The sequence below is a fragment of the Mobula hypostoma genome, chromosome 4 (assembly GCF_963921235.1).
Source record: "Mobula hypostoma chromosome 4, sMobHyp1.1, whole genome shotgun sequence".
NCBI classification, from domain to species: Eukaryota; Metazoa; Chordata; class Chondrichthyes; order Myliobatiformes; family Myliobatidae; genus Mobula; species Mobula hypostoma.
Genome location: NC_086100.1, coordinates 12,148,620 through 12,167,962, shown reverse-complemented (window position 1 = coordinate 12,167,962; position 19,343 = coordinate 12,148,620). Strand labels below are relative to the sequence as shown.

At 43.7% G+C, this 19,343-nt stretch overlaps 1 protein-coding gene across 2 annotated transcripts in view; it reads left to right on the top strand.

Moving 5' to 3' along the window:
- The window catches only part of LOC134345127 (neprilysin-like), a 310,672-nt gene that overhangs the window by 220,238 nt on the left and 71,091 nt on the right, over positions 1-19,343 (top strand). For both annotated transcript variants that reach the window (XM_063045312.1, XM_063045311.1), the window contains exons 14-15: positions 16,239-16,337; positions 18,629-18,706. In XM_063045312.1, the coding sequence (XP_062901382.1) occupies positions 16,239-16,337; positions 18,629-18,706 (177 nt within the window). The remainder of the gene's footprint in view (positions 1-16,238; positions 16,338-18,628; positions 18,707-19,343) is intronic.

Sequence of the window (19,343 nt, the reverse complement as noted above, 5' to 3'; positions counted from 1 at the left end):
GACCTTGTCAAAAGCCTTTTGAAAATCCAAATATACCACATCCACTGGTTCTCCCCTATCCACTCTACTAGTTACATCCTCAAAAAATTCTATGAGATTCGTCAGACATGATTTTCCTTTCACAAATCCATGCTGACTTTGTCCGATGATTTCACCGCTTTCCAAATGTGCTGTTATCACATCTTTGATAACTGACTCTAGCAGTTTCCCCACCACCGACGTTAGGCTAACCGGCCTATAATTCCCCGGTTTCTCTCTCCCTCCTTTTTTAAAAAGTGGGGTTACATTAGCCACCCTCCAATCTTCAGGAACTAGTCCAGAATCTAACGAGTTTTGAAAAATTATCACTAATGCATCCACTATTTCTTGGGCTACTTCCTTAAGCACTCTAGGATGCAGACCATCTGGCCCTGGGGATTTATCTGCCTTCAATCCCTTCAATTTACCTAACACCACTTCCCTACTAACATGTATTTCGCTCAGTTCCTCCATCTCACTGGACCCTCTGTCCCCTACTATTTCTGGAAGATTATTTATGTCCTCCTTAGTGAAGACAGAACCAAAGTAATTATTCAATTGGTCTGCCATATCCTTGCTCCCCATAATCAATTCACCTGTTTCTGTCTGTAGGGGACCTACATTTGTCTTTACCAGTCTTTTCCTTTTTACATATCTATAAAAGCTTTTACAGTCAGTAAAAAGCTTTTACAGTCAGTAAAAGGTGCATCTAATAAAGTGGCCATTGAGTGTAGGTAGCCCAATTTGGCTCTGTTATCAAAGTTACAAAATTAGTTAAGGACCTTTAGTGAAAATACAAAGGTTGTAAAAGTAACTTTACAAAAATTCCTCATGGTTATTGGAGGCTGTGAATAGACATATCAGAATGGGAATGGGACGTGGAATTAAAATTCCCATTCTGATATGTCCACACATTTTAATTCCACGTCCCATTCCCATTCTGATATGTCTATCCACAGCCTCCTGTACTGTAAAGATGCAGCCACACTCAGGTTGGAGGAACAACACTTTATATTCCGTCTGGGTAGCCTCCAACCTGATGGCATGAACATTGACTTCTCTAACTTCCACTAATGCCCCACCTCCCCCTCAGACCCCATCCGTTATTTATTTATTTATACACATACATTATTTTTCTCTCTCTCCTTTTTCTCCCTCTGTCCCTCTCACTATACCCCTTGCCCATCCTCTGGGCTTCCCCCCCTCCCCCTTTCTTTCTCCCTAGGGCTCTTGTCCCATGATCCTCTCATACCCTTTTGCCAATCACCTGTCCAGCTCTTGGCTCCATCCCTTCCCCCTCCTGTCTTCTCCTATCATTTCGGATCTCCCCCTCCCCCTCCCACTTTCAAATCTCTTATTAGCTCTTCTCTCAGTTAGTCCTGACGAAGGGTCTCAGCCCAAAACGTCGACTGTACCTCTTCTTAGAGACGCTGCCTGGCCTGCTGCGTTCACCAGCAACTTTTATGTGTGTTGCTTGAAATTCCAGCATCTGCAGATTTCCTCGTGTTTGCATTGTTACACCTGTCTACATTCCTTGCTGCCTCAGTAAAACAGCCAACGTAATCAAACCCCACCCCCGACCTCAGCCGAGGCTCCCCCATCGAGCCCGTCCAACAGACAGAGTCGTTCAGAAAACTTATTCCCCACAGTTTGGTTTCCAGCCATAGACTCTGAGCCAGCTCAATAAAATTCAGCCATGGACCCCATCGTGCTGAAAGAAGATCGACCTGATACATTAATTCTGTTCTCCTCTCCCTGGATGCTGCCTGCGTTAACAAGTATTTCTCTGCTTCATTTTCAATTTGCAGTTTTGCACAGTTTTGCTTTCGAATGAAATTCATTATACTCCAACAAAAAAACTTCCTTAACTTTTATGATTAGCTCTGTATGTGTGTGTGTAGATAGAGTCACAGAGTCCTACAGCACAGAATCAGGCCCTTTGGCCCAGGGAGACATGCTGAACAAGATGCCCAACGCTTTGCAATATCAGTGACCAGGGGTTCAATTCCCACTGCTGCCTGTAAGGAGTTTGTACATTCTCCCTGTAACTGTGCGGATTTCCTCCGGGTGCTGTGATTTCCTCCCACCGTGCAAGACTGTGGTTGGTAGGTTAATTGGTCATTGTAAGTTGTCTCATAATTCAGCTAAAGTTAAATCAGGGTGTAGCTTGAAGGGCTGAAGGGCCTATTCCACGCTGTATCTCAATAAATAAATCATTTCCCCTATATGTGTGTTCAATTGAAGCACAATAGAAAGCATTCAGTTTGGATGCATAATGGATTGATATGACAACTGCTCTGCACGTGACTGCAAGGAACTGCATCGAGTTATGGATGGAGTCTGTCTGCACTTGTCACGGTCGTAGTAAAGTAGCCAGAAAAAAATCAAAGGCTCACCGATGTCAACCATTCTGTCTTCAATTCTCCCCAACCAATCAAGAAGAAGATACAAAAGTTTGAAGGTCTGAAGCCAACATGCTCAAGGACATCGCACAGTTATCAGACTATTAAATAATCCCCTAGTACAATAAGATGGATTCTAGTCTTCACAGTCTACTTTGCCTTGCACCTTATTGTCTACCGGCACTGTGAATTTATTTATTTATTTGTTTGTTTGTTTGTTTACAGTACAGAATAGGCCCTTCATCAAATCCTGATTTAACCTGAGTCGAATCACAAGATGGCCGTGTCTGTGCCAGTTGTGTCGAGCTGCAGCTCCGAGGGGACGGGTTAGGGAACCAGAACTGCAGCTTGATGACCTTTGTTTGGTCAGGGGAAGTGAGGAGGTGATAGAGAGGAGCTATAGACGGGTAGTCACACCGGGGCCTCAGGAGACAGGTAAGCGTGTAACAGTCAGGAGAGGGAAGGGCAGATGCTAGAGAGTACCCCTGTGGCTGTCCCCCTTAACAATAAGTACTCCTGTTTGAGTACTGTTGGGGGGAGAACAGCTTACTTGGGGGAAGCAACAGTAGCCGCATCTCTGGCACAGAGTCTGGCCCTGTGGCTCAGAAGGGTGGGGAACAGAAGAAGGCAGCAGTAATAGGGGGTCAGACAGGCAATTCTGTAGACACAGGAAAGAAACGTGGATGGTAGTTTGCCTCCCAGGTGCCAGGGTCCGGGATGTTTCTGATCAGGTCCACTATATCCTGAAGTGGGAAGGTGAACATCCAGAGGCTGTGTTACATATTGGTACCAATGACATAGGTAGGAAAAGGGAGGAGGTCCTGAAACCAGACTACAGGGAGTTAGGAAGGAAGTTGAGAAACAGGACCTCAAAGGTAGTAATCTTGGGATTACTGCCTGTGCCACGTGGTAGTGAGTATAGAAATAGAATGAGGTGGAGGATAAATGCGTGGCTGAGGGATTGGAGCAGGGGGTAGAAATTCAGATTCCTGGATCATTGGGACCTCTTTTGGGGCAGGAGTGACCTGTACATAAAGGATGGGTTGCACTTGAATCCAAGGGGGCCCAATATCTTGGAATGGGAGATTTGCTTAGCCTACTGGGGAGAGTTTAAACTACAATTGCTGGGGGGTCGAAACCGAACTGAAGAGACAGAGGAAGGGCCTTTTGGCTCACAAATAGAGAAAGCTTGGAAACAGTGTGTGAGGGAGGATAGGCAGGTGACAGAGAAGGGATGCACTCAGACCGATGGATTGAGATGTGTCTATTTTAATGCAAGAAGCATCACCCATGAACAAAACAGTTGAGCTTAGAGAGTAGATCAGTACTTGGAGCCATGATGTTGTGGTCACTACAGAGACTTGGATTGTTCAGGGGCAGGAATGGTTACTTGGAGTGCCAGGTTATAAATGTTTCAGAAAGGACAGGGAGGGATCCAAAAGAGGTGGGGGTGTGACACTGCTGATTAGAGATAGTGTCACGGCTGCAGAAAAGGAAGAAATCATGGAGGGATTGTCTACTGAGTCTCCGTGGGTGGAAGTTAGAAACAGGAAGGGGTCAATAACTCTACTGGGTGTTTTTTTATGGACCTCCCAATAGTAACAGGGATATCGAGGAGCAGATAGAGAGATCGATTATGGAAAGGTGTTCACGGAGTTGTCGTGGTGGGAGATTTTAATTTCCCAAATATTGGTTGGCACCTCCCTGGAACAAGGAGTTTAGATGGGGTGGAGTTTGTTAGGTGTGTTCAGGAAGGTTTCCTGACACAATATGTAGATAAGCCTACAAGAGGAGAGGCTGTACTTGATCTGGTATTGGGAAACGAACCTGGTCAGGTGTCAGGTCTCTCAGTGCGAGAGCATTTTGGAGAAGTGTTCACAATTCTATCTCCTTTACCATAGCATTGGAGAGGGATAGGAACAGATAAGTTAGGAAAGCGTTTATTGGAGTAAGGGGAAATATGAAGCAATCAGGCAGGAACTTGGAAACCTAAACTGGGAACAGATGTTCTCAGGGAAATGTACGGCAGAAATGTGGCAAATGTTCATGGGATATTTGCGTGGCGTTCTGCATAGGTATGTTCCATTGAGACAGGGAAAGGATGGTAGGGTACAGGAACCGTGGTGTACAAAGGATGTTGAAAATTTGGTCAAGAAGAAAACAAAAGCTTATAAAAGGTTCAAACAACTTGGTTCTGATAGCATCTAGAAGATTATAAGACTAGCAGGAAGGAGCTTAAGAATGAAATTAGGAGAGCCAGAAGGAGCCATGAGAAGGCCTTGGTGAGCAGGATTAAAGAAAACCTCAAGGCATTCTACAGCTATGTGAAGAACAAGAGGACAAGATGTGAGATAATAGGACCAATCAAGTGTGACAGTGGAAAAGTGTGTATGGAACCGGAGGAGATAGCAAAGGTACTTAATGAATACTTTGCTTCAGTATTCACTACGGAAACGGGCCTTGGTGATTGCAGGAATGACTTACAGTGGATTGAAAAGCTTGAGCATATAGACATTAAGAAAGAGGATGTGCTGGAGCTTTTGGAAAGCATCAAGTTGGATAAGTCACCTGGACCAGATGAGATGTACCCCAGTCTACTGTGGGAAGCGAGGGAAGAGATTGCTGAGCCTCTGATGATGATCTCTGCATCATCAAAGGGGACGGGAGAGGTTCCAGAGGATTGGAGGGTTGCAGATGTTGATCCCTTATTCAAGAAAGGGAGTAGGGATAGCCCAGGAAATTATAGACCATTGAGTTTTACTTCAGTGGTTGGTAAGTTGATGGAGAAGATCCCGAGAGGCAGGAATTTTTTGAACATTTGGAGAGGCATAATATGATTAGGAATTGTCAGCATGGCTTTGTCAAAGGCAGGTTGTGCTTTACGAGCCTGATTGAATTTTTTGAGGATGTGTCTAAACACGTTGATGAAGGTTGAGCAGTACAAATAGTGTACATGGATTTCAGCAAGGCATTTGGTAAGGTATCCTATGCAAGGCTTATTGAGAAAATAAGGAGGCATGGGATCCAAGGGGTCCTTACTTTGTGGATCAAAAATTGGCATGCTCACAGAAGGCAAAAGTGGTTGTAGATGGGTCATGTTCTGCATGAAGGTCGATAACCAGTGGTGTGCCTCAGGGATCTGTTCTGGGATCCCTTCCCTTTGTGATTTTTATAAATGACCTCGATGAGAAAGTGGAGGGATGGGTTAGTAAGTGTTTTTGATGACACAAAGGTTGGGGGTGTCGTGGATAGTGTGGAGGGCTGTCAGAGGTTTCAGCAGGACATTGATAGGATGCAAAACTGGGATGAGAAGTGGCAGATGGAGTTCAAACCAGGTAAGTGTGAGGTGGTTCATTTTGGTAGGTCAAATATGATGGCAGAATATAGTATTAATTGTAAGACTCTTGGCAGTGTGGAGGATCAGAGGGATCTTGGGGTCTGAGTCCATAGGACACTCAAAGCTGCTGCACAGGTTGACCCTGGTTAAGAAGGCATACAGTGCTTTGGCCTTCATCAACCATGGGATTGAGTTTAAGAGCCGAGAGGTAATGTTACAGCTATATGGGACCCTGGTCAGACCCCACTTGGAGTACTGTGCTGGGTTCTGGTGACCTCACTACAGGAAGGATGTGGAATCTATAGAATAGGTGCAGTGGAGATTTACAAGAACATTGCCTGGATTGGGGAGCATGCCTTATGCAAATAGGTTGAGTGAACTCAGCCATTTCTCCTTCAAGCAGCAGAGGATGAGAGGTGACCTGATGGAGGTGTATAAGATGATGAGAGGCATTGATCATGTGGATAGTCAGAGGCTTTTTCCCAGGGCTGAAGTGGCTAACACAAGAGGCACAGTTTTAAGATGCTTGGAAGTAGGTACAGAGGAGATATCAGGTTATATTTTTTTATGCAGAAATTGGTGAGTGCGTGGAATGAGCTGCCAGCAACACTGGTGGAGGCGGATACAATAGGGTCTTTTAAACACAAAATAATCTGCAGATGCTGTGATCAAAGCAACACTTTCAGTACGCTGGATGAACACAGCAGGTCAGGCAGCATCAGTTAGAAACCATGAGCTGACATTTCGGGCTGGAACCCTTCGTCAGGACTGAAGAACGAAAGGCGGTGAAGGATTTGAAGAATGCTTGTAGCTTCAGTTGAAAGACCAGTAATTTGAAAGACAAAGGGGTGGGGGAGGGGAAGCATTGATGTCATAGCCCTGAAAACAATGGGTGGTAGAAGAAGGAGGCGGAACCTTGAGGGAGCTGGGGGAGGGGGAAGAGTGAAATAGGGATAGAGGAAGGGAGGGGGAGGGAATTACCAGAAGTTGGAGAATTCTATGTTCATACCAAGGGGCTGGAGACTAACTAGACGGTATATGAGGTGTTGCTCCTCCAACCTGAGTTTAGCCTCATCATGGCAGTAGAGGAGGCCATGTATGGACATATCTGAATGGGAATGGGAAGCAGAGTTGAAGTGGGTGGCTACCGGGAGATCCTGTCTGTTGTGGCGGACTTTTAAGAGACTCCTGGATAGGTACATGGAGCTTAGAAAAATAGAGGGCTATGGGTAACCCTAGGTAATTTCTAAGAACATGTTCGGCACAGCATTGTGGGCCGTGAGGCCTGTATTGTGCTGTAGGTTTTCTAATTACCTCTGTTTTTAAATTTACAATGACTAATTAACCTAACTAAGTATGTATTTGGACTGTGGGAGGAAACTACAGCACCCAGAGAAAACCCACACGGTCACAGGGAGAACATACAAACTCCTTACAGGCAACGGTGGAGTTGAGCTGAGATTGCCTGTACTGTAAAGTGTAATGCTAACCACTACACTAATGTGCCAGTCATTTTCTCTGTATGTGTTATTCTACATTCCATTATTGCTTTTCCTTTCAATTACCATGCTGTAATTGGATGGCAGGATGGAAATATGTCTCTACCAAACAAAGTGTAAGGCACTCCTTCCCTCCTCTGCTAGCCTGCAGGTCACCCTTGGGCAAGGTGTAGCATCTGCTTAGACCCCTCTGATCAAGGTCACATGAAGCCATGGCAACAGGTAGTGGATAGTTGTATGAGCAGCTGGTGTATATCACGAGTGCTGGTTATACGACCACTGACACCAGGCAGACAATCTCTGATTGGTGTTGATAATGGCCAAGAACAATTTGCCAAGAACAATCATGGTCATGGAAAGACCATGATCACCTCCACAGTCTATCACAGCACATAACAAATGAACGAATGTTATAATGAAATGATCTGAAATAACAGCATGTGAAGATTTTTATTGTACCTCAGTACATGTGACTTTAATTAACCAATTTAAAGTTGGCTGACTTTCTATTCTAAGTTATACAGTTCCTTCACAGCAGCAGTGTGTTTAAAGAGTTTTATAAAACCATAAGGCATAGGAGCAGAATTAGGACAGACATTTGTGGAGGCCACATCTTTGGATATATGTAAAGTGGAGTTAACAGATTCTTGATTAGTAAGGGCATTAAAGGCTATTGGGAGACAGCAGGAGAATGGGGTTGAGAGAGAGACTAAATCAGCCATGATGGAATGGCAGAGCAGACTCGATGGGCTGAACGGCCAAATTCTGCTCCAAAGTCTTCTGGACCATGTGGGTTTCCTCTGGGTGCTCCAGTTTCCTCCCATAATCCAAAAGCATGCAAGTTAGGGCGTGCTGTGCTGGAAGTATGGCAACACTTGTGAGGTGTCCCTGGCATATCCTTGGTCTGTATTATCTGTTGACACAAATGACGTATTTTATTGTCTGTTTCGATGCACATGTGATGAATAAGGATAATCTTTCTTTTCTTTCCTCTGTTAGGCTCCGAACAAGGAATGATTTACATCTTTCCCAGATTCTATTTGTCTTTGCCTGAATATTTGTTGGTGTCTCCAATATATCAAGTGCTTCTCTATCCACCACTGTGATTTTACAATGCATCCCAGTGGCGACATTTTCTCTGTGTGGTCAGATACATCAGTTTCTGCAGGAAAACTGGACACACCAGTGCATCCTCCAAAGATTCCCAAGGAAGAAGTGTTGACTGAATATTTATTCCCTTGCCCTTTTCCACATGCCTGTTCAGTTGCTACACTTTGCACTTCCCCAGGGCAAAAATTTGAGAACTTTTAACCATCATTGTCAGTCCCAGCAGGGGACGTTACAAGCACAGGGGGCAGTAATTCTCTTCTTCATCTCATGTCTTGCTCTGAACAATTAAACTAACAGATACACTCTGGCTCTTTTCCCACAGCCCTGGAGACAGTTCCCTCTTAAGATCACATCCAATCATGTTTTGAAAGTTCAAAGTAAATTTATTATCAAGGTACTTAAATGTCGCCATATACAACCCAGAGATGCGTTTTCTTATGGTTGCTCACAGTAGAACACAGAAATACAACTGAGTCAATGGAAAGCAACATACAAGCAAAAACTGACAAACCAATGTGCAAAGGAAGCCAAATTGTGCAATACAAAAAAAATAGCAAATAAATAATACTGAGAACATGAGTTGTAGAGTCCTTGAAAGTGAGTCCAAAAGTTGTGGAGTCAGTTCGTTGTTGAGGTGGGTGGAGTTAGCTTGGTTCAGGAAACAAACAATTGGTACTAGAACGTACAATCGTCACAGCGATATTTGGTTCTGCACTTCACACTCCCTGGATTACAAATATTAAATATTAAAAATAGTTAAAATTAGTAAATATTATAAATTTAAATTATAGATCATAAATAGAAAATAGAAAAATGGGAAGTAAGGTAGTGCAAAAAAACCGAGAGGCAGGTCCGGATATTTGGAGGTTACAGCCCAGATTCGGGTCAGGATCTGTTCAGCAGTTTTATCACAGTTGGAAAAAAGCTGTTCCCAAATCTGGCTGTACGAGTCTTCAAGCTCCTGAACCTTCTCCCGGAGGAAAGAGGGACAAGAAGTGTGTTGGCTGGGTGGGTCATGTCCTTGATTATCCTGGCAGCACTGCTCCAACAGCGTGCGGGTGTAAAGTGAGTCCACAGACGGAAGATTGGTTTGTGCGATGTGCTAGGCTGTGTTCACAATCTTCTGCAGCTTCTTCAGGTCTTGGACAGGACAACTTCCATACCAGGTTGTGATGCACCCTGGAAGAATGCTTTCTACAGTGCATCTATAAAAATTATTGAGGGTTTTAGGGGACAGGCCAAATTTCTTTAGTTTTCTCAGGAAGTAAAGACGCTGGTGGGCCTTCTTGGCAGTGAACTCTGCTTGGTTGGACCAAGTCAGGTCACTTGTGATATTGACCCCAAGGAACTTAAAGCTTTTGACCTGTTCCACTTGCGCACCACCAATGTAAATGGGGTCGTGCAGTCCGCTACTCCTTCTGAGTCAACAACCAATTCCTTCGTCTTGCTGACATTGAGGGATAGGTTATTGTCTTCGCACCATGCCACCAGGTTCTTAATTTCCTCTCTGTAGTCAAACTCATCACTACCTGAGATATGGCCTACATTGCAGCATAATAATTATTGCTGAACCTGGTGATGTGGGACCTAAGGTTTCTGTACATTCTGTTCGATGACAACAACAAGGAGACTCTTCCTGATGAAATATCTCAACCTGAAATATCGACAGTTTTTTAAAATTTCCATTGACGCTGCCTGACCTGTTGAGTTCCTCCAGCATTTTGTGTGTGTTGATCTGGATTTCCACCTTCTGCAGAATCTCTTTGTCTAGATGATGGTCAGTTTTGAAACCATTAGTCCCAGTCCTTCAGGGAGTCCATTATGTGAAGTGACAACTCTAATCAAAAGGAAAAAACTGTCACCTCAGCCAGCAGGTTTCTTTGCTTTGATTTTAACTATTCCTACCAAGATAGCTGTATATGTGGAGGCCAGGCATTGTGTGTATTTTAGGTGACGATTGTGTCATTCATTCATTCATTGTGTGCCATGTCACATGATGTGGGTAATCATGGTCTTCTCATGACCATCATTGGTCTTGGCAAATTCGTTCTACAGAAGTGGTTTGCTACTGCCTTCTTTTGGGCAGTGTCTTTGCAAGATGGGTAACACCAGACATTATCATTACTGTACTCTTCAGAAGTTATCTGCCTGCTGTCAGTTGTCGCATCACCAAGATTTGTGACATGCACCAACCGCTCGTATGGCCATCCACCAACTGCTCCCATGGCTGCAGGTGACCCTGATGAGGGGCTAAGAAGGTGCCACACCTTTCCCAAGGTTGACCTGCAGGCTAGTGAAGGGAAAGAGCGCCTCACCCCTCCTTTGGCAGAGACGTATCTCCACCCTGTCACCAAGGTGATCGGTTCTTGATTAGTCAGGGCGTGAAGTGTTTTGGGGAAAATGCAGGAGAATGGGGTTGATAGGGAAAATAGATTACTCATGATTAAATTCCAGAACAGACTCAAGGGGCTGAATGGTCTAATTCGGCTCCTATATCTTACGGTCTTATGAAGCAGAGCTAACTGCAGAGCATTTCTGTATTGGAGCAGCCATTTTAAATCAAGCAACTACACATATGTACACAATACTCTGTGACCACTTTCAAAACAGAGTTCAAAACAAACCATAAACTATTTACAATTACATTATACCGCAGAAGTCCACAATTCGACATGCTCAGAAAATCGGTCACGCAGACATGCAGATTCTCTGGACTGCCGGATTTGATGTCTATTAATTCCCCAATATATTTCAAATTCTTGACTTTCCAATGTTCCCTGTATATTACTATGAATCCTCCGTTTTATTTATTATTTTTATTTAGCAATTCAGTGTGGTACGGGTCTATCTGGCCCAACAGGCCACGTTGTCTAGAAACCCACCTATTTAATATGAGCATAATAACTCTGTGATGCTCTAAGCTCCACGTACCTGTCTAAGGGTCTCTTAAAAGACCCTATTGTGTTCACCTCTACCACTGTCAATGGTAGTGCATTCCACGCACCCACCACTTTCTGTGTGGAAAAACTTACCTCTGACAACCCTCTTGTACCTACTTCCAAGCACCTTAAAACTATGCCCCCTTGTGTTAGCTATTTCAGCCCTGGGGAGAAAAAGCCTCTGGCTAGCCACACGATCAAAGCCTCTCATCTTATATATCTCAATCAGGTCATCTCTCATCCTCCATTGCACCAAGGAGAAAAGGTCAAGTTCACTCAACCTCTTCTCATAAGACATGCTCCCCAATCCAGGTAACATTCTTGTACTCTCTCTGTAGTATCCACATCCTTCCTGGAGTGAGGCTGGAGGCCCGAGAAGAGTTTATACATCATATACGCCAGGAAAGCGCCAGATCCTTTTTCATCATGCTCCCATTCAGGTCACTGAGACATGTCCTCCACGCTCTCTTTAAATTGACCAGGGTCTCAGTTTCCTCCTTTCACTTTAGAATGGGGCACCACAATAGCACAGATATTAACATAAGACAATTTTTGCTCAGAGCATCACAGAGTTATTATGCTCATATTAAATAGGTGGGTTTCTAGACAGTGTAGTTTGTTGGGCCAGATAGACCCGTACCACACTGAATTACTAAATAAGTTTTAGGTAGTTTCTAGAGTAGGTTATATGGTCGGCGCAACGTTGTGGGTCGAAGGTCCTGTAATGTGCTGCAGATTCCCTGAAGAAGATGGCAGAGTTTGTCATCAAAACAACAGCTATAATGGATATGTGTACCCGGCAGGAAGCCTAAGAAACGTTTATTCAGAGCTCGATGAGTTTAAAGGGAGTGAGGGAGCCAGGGTTCCAATACGTCCAATGGACTCCTGATCCTAAATATAGTAAGCTACGATAATGAGGCCGGGGTTTGCCAGTGTACCCTCAGTGGCCACTTTACTAAGTACCTCCTGTACCTAATGAAGTGACTACTGAGTGTATATTCATGGCCTTCTGCTGTTGTCACCCACCCACATCAAGGTTCAGCATGTTGTACATTGAGATACGCTTCTGCGCACCACCGTTGTTACATGGTTAGTTGAGTTACTGTCAATTTCCTCGCAGCTTGAACCAGTTTGAATATTCTGCTCTGACCTCTCTCTCATTAACAAGGTGCTTTTGCCCACAGAACTGCTGCTCACTAGGTTTTTTTTGTTTGTTTTGCACCATTCTCTGTAAGCTCTAGAGACTGTTGTGCATGAAAATCCCAGGAGATCAGCAGTTTATGAGATACTCAAACCACCCCATCTGGTAGCATTAATCATTCCATGGTCAAAGTCACTTAAATCACATTTCTTCCCCGTTCTGATGTTTGGTCTGCACAAATGAACTTCTTCACCATGTCTGCAAGCTTTTATAGATTGAATTGCTGCCACGTGATTGCCTGATTAGGAGATTGACTAAATTTGCAGCATCCTTTGTGTTATTAAGGATCCCACCCATACATCCAGCATCCTCTTTGACTTTCTACAATCAGGCAGGAGACTGTGATGCATAAAAACAAGAATGGTCAGAATGAGAAACAGTTTCTTCCCCCAGGCTGTTAGACTTCAAAGTGTCACTGGTTAATCTGTTCTGTACCTACAATATTTAATATTAATGCACTTTAATTTGTTATTTATGTGTGATCCATCTGTAGACTTTATCTTTACCTTCATAAGTTATTGCATGTTATGTGTACTACTGTGCTTTACACCTAGGATCAGAAAAACATCTTCATTTCTATGTATATTATATGGTTATATATATGTATATAATTAAATAACAACACACTTGACTAACAAGCAGGTGTTTCTAATAAAGTGGCCTCTAGTGTAGATTGTGTGGGCATGTGGCCAAGTGGTTGAGGTATTGGACTAGCGACCTGAAGGTCGTGAATTTGAGCCCCAGCCGAGGCAACGCGTTGTGTTCTTGGGCAAGGCACTTAACCACACATTGCTCTGCAACGACACTGGTGCCAAGCTGTATGGGTCCTAATCCTCTTGGACAAAATTGGTGTCGTGGAGAGGGGGAACTTGCAGCATGGGCAACTGCTGGTCCTCCATACAACCTTGTCCAGGCCTGCGCCCTGGAGAGTGAAGACTTTCCAGGTGCAGATCCATGGTCTCGCAAGACTAACAGATGCCTTTACTTTACTTTATTAGTGTAGATTGGAAAATATTACTTAAGTTTTAGTCTTAGGGATTGACTACTGATTAACAGTGGTAAACACTTAAGGAGCTCACGATTGACGGGAAGAAGAATAAAAAAGGAACAGAGCCTCCACTATAGATAGCAAGGGAACTTAGGGATAGTGTAAAATGCACAGCGGAGACACATCAGCCTGAAGAAATAGTAAAGCTGAGATCTGAGAATAACTTAGAAATCTTTTTGCTCCTCTTATAATGGTATCCCCGATCTGTACCAAACCCCTCTTTACTCCCCCCTTTCCTTTTGAGCCAGACACCCCGTCACTCTGACTTTCTCCTGGTTTGTTCCCGCAACCCCAACTGTATCCAAATTGGTGTACATATTATTGAGAGGAACGGCCAAAGGGGTACTTTTTATTGACTGCCTATACACTTTCCCTCTCCCAACTACCTGTCACCTGCAACTTAGGGGTGACTACCTCCCCGTAGCTCCTCTTCATCACATTCTGCTGTGTGATCCAAAGGTCATCGTTCAAAACCAGATTCAGCATGGACTCAAATGGCTAAAGGACTTTCCTATGCTCTATTGTTCTATGATTCTAAGTCAGCAAAGGAGGACTAGGGGATTAATTAAGATGGAGAATAAAGTGTGACAGCAAACTGGCAGCTAACATTAAAAGTGATTAGTGAAAACAAATAAGGGCTCTTTACATCAGAAGTAGAGGAGTTTATTATTGGGTTCAAAGAAATAAAAGATCAATTGCACAAATGCTTTGGTCTGCCTTTACAAGGAAGGACCATTCAAACATATAAGGGAATCAAGGGCCAAATGAGAGGGGGTCATTGATGGGGTGAGATGCATCTCTTCCAAATGAGGTGTGAGGTGTTCGTTCCCTCTGCTAGTCTGCAGGTTATCTTTGGGCAAGGTGTAGCACCTGCTTAGCACCCCCCTCCCCCGCCCCGATCAGAGTCACGCGAAGCGATGGGAGCAAGTGCTAGATGGTTGTATGAGCAGCTCGTGCATATCATAAGTCCTGGGTGTGCGACCACTGACGCCAGGCAGACAATATCTGATAATGCCTGGTGTCACCTGTCTTGTAAAAACACTGCCAGAAGAAGGCAATGGCAACCTACAACCTGGGTGTATTTAAGGCAGAGATTGATAGGTATCTGAGTAGCCAGGGCATCAAAGGTTATGGTGAGAAGGCGGGGGAGTGGGACTAAATGGGAGAATGGATCAGCTCATGATAAAATGGCGGAGCAGACTCGATGGGCCGAATGGCCGACTTCTGCTCCTCCGTCTTATGGTCTTATGGTTTTATATGTAGAAGAAATTTGCCAAAACGTTTATGATCATGGAAATGCCATGGTCGTCCATGCCATATGATATGGCACATAAGGAACACGTGAAGGACTTGAAAGATGGATGTCAACATTAGTAAGGAAGTGGCGTGAGGTAACTTAATAGAATCTAAGACTCAACGGTCTGCATCATTAAGGAAATGACTTAAGAAGAAGAAAATGCATTATTTGGCAGTCTTTTTATTTGACATTCATTGGACTCTTGCTCAGTTTCCACGGATACTGGGCAGCTAATATTTAAAGAAGAGAAAGCAAATTGGTGGAGTTAAAGATAGGTTAGCTTGCTCTTTGTTTGCCGATACAAATCATTAACACATGCTACTCAAAGCAGTAGTCTTAGTCCAGATTGCTTACAAAGTCCTTCTGCCTTGATGTGTGACAACTGCTCTGCACATGACTGCTAAACACTGCCGGTCATTGACACAGCTCAGAACATTATGGGAAACAGATTCCCCTCTACAGACTCTGTCTACACTTCTCACTGCCTCCATAAAGCAGCCAGCATAGTCAAAGATCACACTCACCCTGGATGTTCTCTGCTTCCCTCTACCAAATACAAAAGCCATAAAGCACCTATTACCAGATTCAAGGCTAACTTCTATCCCAGTGTTGTCAGACTCTTGAACGGGCCTTTGGTATGAGAAGATGGACTCTTGATCTTGCGATCTACTGTGTTGTGAGCTTCCATTTCATTGCTTACCTGCATTGCACATTTTCAGTAGTGTTACACGTTATTCTGCATTGTTATTGTTTTACCTTACTCTAGCCCAATGTGTTGTGTAATAACATGATCTGTATATTATTAGTAGTGTATCACTTGAGTCAAATATGACGTTCCCAAGGGGTTGTGAATTAACTTAATGGAGAATTCCAGTGCATGACTTTGTTTAACATTGGGAGGCTGATGCGTGGGTGGCCACCACTCAGCTGTTGACAGAGTGGGGTCAGAGTCCAGTGGCATGGATGCAGGACAACACTGCTGTTTTCCTCCATCAGCACTGCAGTTGTGACGTGTTGTCATCTTCTGCTAGCTCCACCATTCAATTCCTGATGATATCACTTTTTGTCTGGAACCTCCTCCTTGACCATGTCTCCATAGGTAACCCTACAAGGAACAAAGCCCCAAACAGCACCGCTCTCAGGATCTCAGAAACACATAAGCCTCTCCACCATGACCAGGTGACAATCCGTGGAGAAGGAGCTGTAAAAACAGCATGCAAGACAAGTTTTTCACTGCATCTTGTTACATGTGACAATAATAAACCAATGCCAATATTTACCATCTGCCAGCCAGAAGACCTATCACCAAACATGACATGAAATATTGAGATTTTATTTGAAATGTGTGGCACCTAATCCTCTCCCTGTTCTTCCTTCCCTTCTCCAGGTTGAGGACCTGATTGAGCAGATCCGTAAGGTGTTCATCCAGAACCTGCAGGAGATCAGTTGGATGGACCAGGAAACCAAAGCAAAAGCAGAAATCAAAGTAAGAAGGACGGCGCAGTAGCATGGTGATTAGTGTAATGTTACTGCAGCACGGGTCACCCAGGTTCAATTCCACTGCTGCCTGTAGGGGGTTTGCACCTTCGCCTGATGACCCGCCTCCCAATGATGTACGGATTAATGAGTCACAAGGGTGTAACTGGGTGGCACGGAATTTTTGGGGTTGACTTGCCTATTCAACAGAGAAAGGGTGGCACGGTAGCTCAGTGGTGCACTTAAGGTTATTTCAGCGCCAGCAACCCAGGTTCAATTCAGTCTCCGTCTGTAAGGGGTTTGTATTTTCCCCTGTAGATGGTCCGGTTTCCTCACACATCCTGGGGCTAGCAGGTTAATTGGTCACAATGTTGCAATTGGGTGGCATAGACTGATTGGGCCAGAAGGGCCTGTTACCCTTCTGTATTTCTAAATAATAAAACAAGAACTTCCTGGTCCAGTTAGACTCACAAAAGGGGATTTTTCTTTCTGTTGTTACATGCTCCTTGGCAGAGTGAGGATATTGCTGAGAGGGCTGTCAGTTATTCCACTCTCCTAATTGCTACCTTCTTGAATAACTACAGTCTGCAAAGCTATTGGATAGGGACTCCCGCTGGCGATACATTTCCAAGAACTTATGCAGTCTGTCAACCCCTCCAGTTCATTTTAGTCTTTTCATAAAGATTGGGAGTGATCCAGTCTTAACCCCATCATCTCTTTAGTCATATCGCCCGATTTCATTGAAGTAAATGTCACGTCAGGAAGGTGTGCAACTTGAGTTACAGTACACAGTAACACAGAAATTGTTGGAGGAACTCAGCAGGTCAGGCAACATCTATGGAGCAGAATTGAAAGTTGAGTTTTTGGGCTAAGATCCATCCGGAGAAACAATGACTGTTTATTTCCCTCCATAGATGCTGCCTGCCCTGCTGAGTTCCTCCAGCATTTTGCTACTCTGGATTTCCAGCATCTGCAGAACCTCCAATGATATAGAACAGTACACACATTACAGGCCCTTTGGCTCACAATGTTGTGTTAACCTTTTAACCTACTCTAAGATCAAAGTAACCCTTCCCTCCCACGTAGCTCTCCATTTCTCTTTCATCCAAGTCCTACTTAAAATTTTCTTAAATATCTCTAATGTTTATGCGTCTACCACCATCACTGGAAGCATGATCCACATATCCACTACTCTTGACTTAGAAAAAACTTACCTCTGATATCCCCCTTATACATTCCTCAATCATCTTAAAGTTATGCCCTTTGTACTAGCCAGTTTATGGTTGGGAAAAAGACACAGGCTGTCCACTCAATTTGTGTCTCTTTTCACCTTATATTCCTCCATCAAGTCACATCTCATTCTCCTTCACGCCATAGAGAAAAGCCTTAGCTCACTCAATCATAAGACAGGTTCTTTAATCTAGGCAACATCCTGGTAAATCTCCTCTGCACCCTCTCTAAAGCTTCCACATCTTCCTATAATGAGGAGACCAGAACTGAATACCAAGTGTATACTAACCAGCTGTTTATAGAGGTGCAACATTACCTTATGTAAATTTCCAGCATCTGCAGAAACTCCTGTGTCTCCTGTGTCCTTTCATTGTAATCCCTTTCTCTTTGTGACACTCCTCAGAACATATTTTCAAAATTTCAAGCCTTATATGTTTTCAAAATACTTAACTGCCCTATATCTTCTTTTCTTAAATGTGTTTTACCTTCACAAATGGATCTTGGAGCAGAGTTTGCTCTGGTGCAGATTTAGTTGACTCTTCTGTGTTAAATTCCTCAGGTATCATTCAGATTAGGTTATGATTATGAAGACACGTAGTCCTCTTTTATTATCATTTAGTAATGCATGCATTAAGAAATGATACAGCGTTAATCCATGTGACTAGGCTAGTGTTAAATAAATGGATTATTGGGCGGTGTGGCTTATTGAGTCAGACAGACCTAATCCGTGCTGTATCAGTAAATAAATAAAGTTTTACTTCATCATCTGCAATCAGCACGAGACATAACATATCAAGCATTGCTGGTAAAACTGCCACTGGGGTCTAAAAGTGTGAAATAGTAAAATGCTGCAGATGCTGAAAATCTGAAACAAAATCAGAATGTGTAAATGTTAGATATATTCAGGCAGTGTCCATGGTGAAAGGAGCAGAGCAAATATTTTGGGTCCACAAATATTCATCAGAACTGCAAGAAGTTAGAGGTGGAACACATTTAAAGTCACACAAGATATAATTCAGTAAAGAGTTGTCTATTGTGCAAGTGAGTTTACCCCCAACTCTTTCGTTCTAGATGAAGGCAATCAGACAGAGAATTGGATACCCACAGGAAATCATGGACAATGCCAAACTGGACGAAGAATACAAAGATGTAAGTAGCTGATTCATTTACTCTTGGGGAAAATATTTTGGCAGGACTTACAAGGTTCCTGTTGAAGTTTAAAGCTTTACTTTGTAGGGCTTTGCAATATAAGAATCAGAATCAGGTTTATTATCACTGACTCAGGTGATGTGAAATTTGTTTTGTGGAAGCAGTGCAAAGACATAAAAACAACTATAAGTTACAAACTAAATAAATTGTGCAAATAATTAAGAAATAAGGGTAAATAGAACAGTCCCATTAAAACGTTAGCAACCTAGGAACAGTTTCTCATACACTCAATGTCTTAGAAACACTTTCCTCCCCTCTGCCATCAGATTTCTGAACAGATCATAAACACGACTTCACTTTTGTCCTCACCTACCACCCCACTAGCCTCCGGGTCCAACATATTATTCACCGTAAATTCCGCCCCCTCCAACAGGATCCCACCACTAAGCACATCTTTCCCTCCCCCCCCCTGCATTCCGCAGGGATCGCTCCCTACACAACTCCCTTGTCCATTCGTTCCCCCCATCCCTCCCCACTGATCTCCCTCCTGGCACTTATCCGTGTAAGCGGAACAAGTGTTACACATGCCCTTTCACTTCCTCCCTTACCACCATTCAGGGCCCAAAACAGTCCTTCC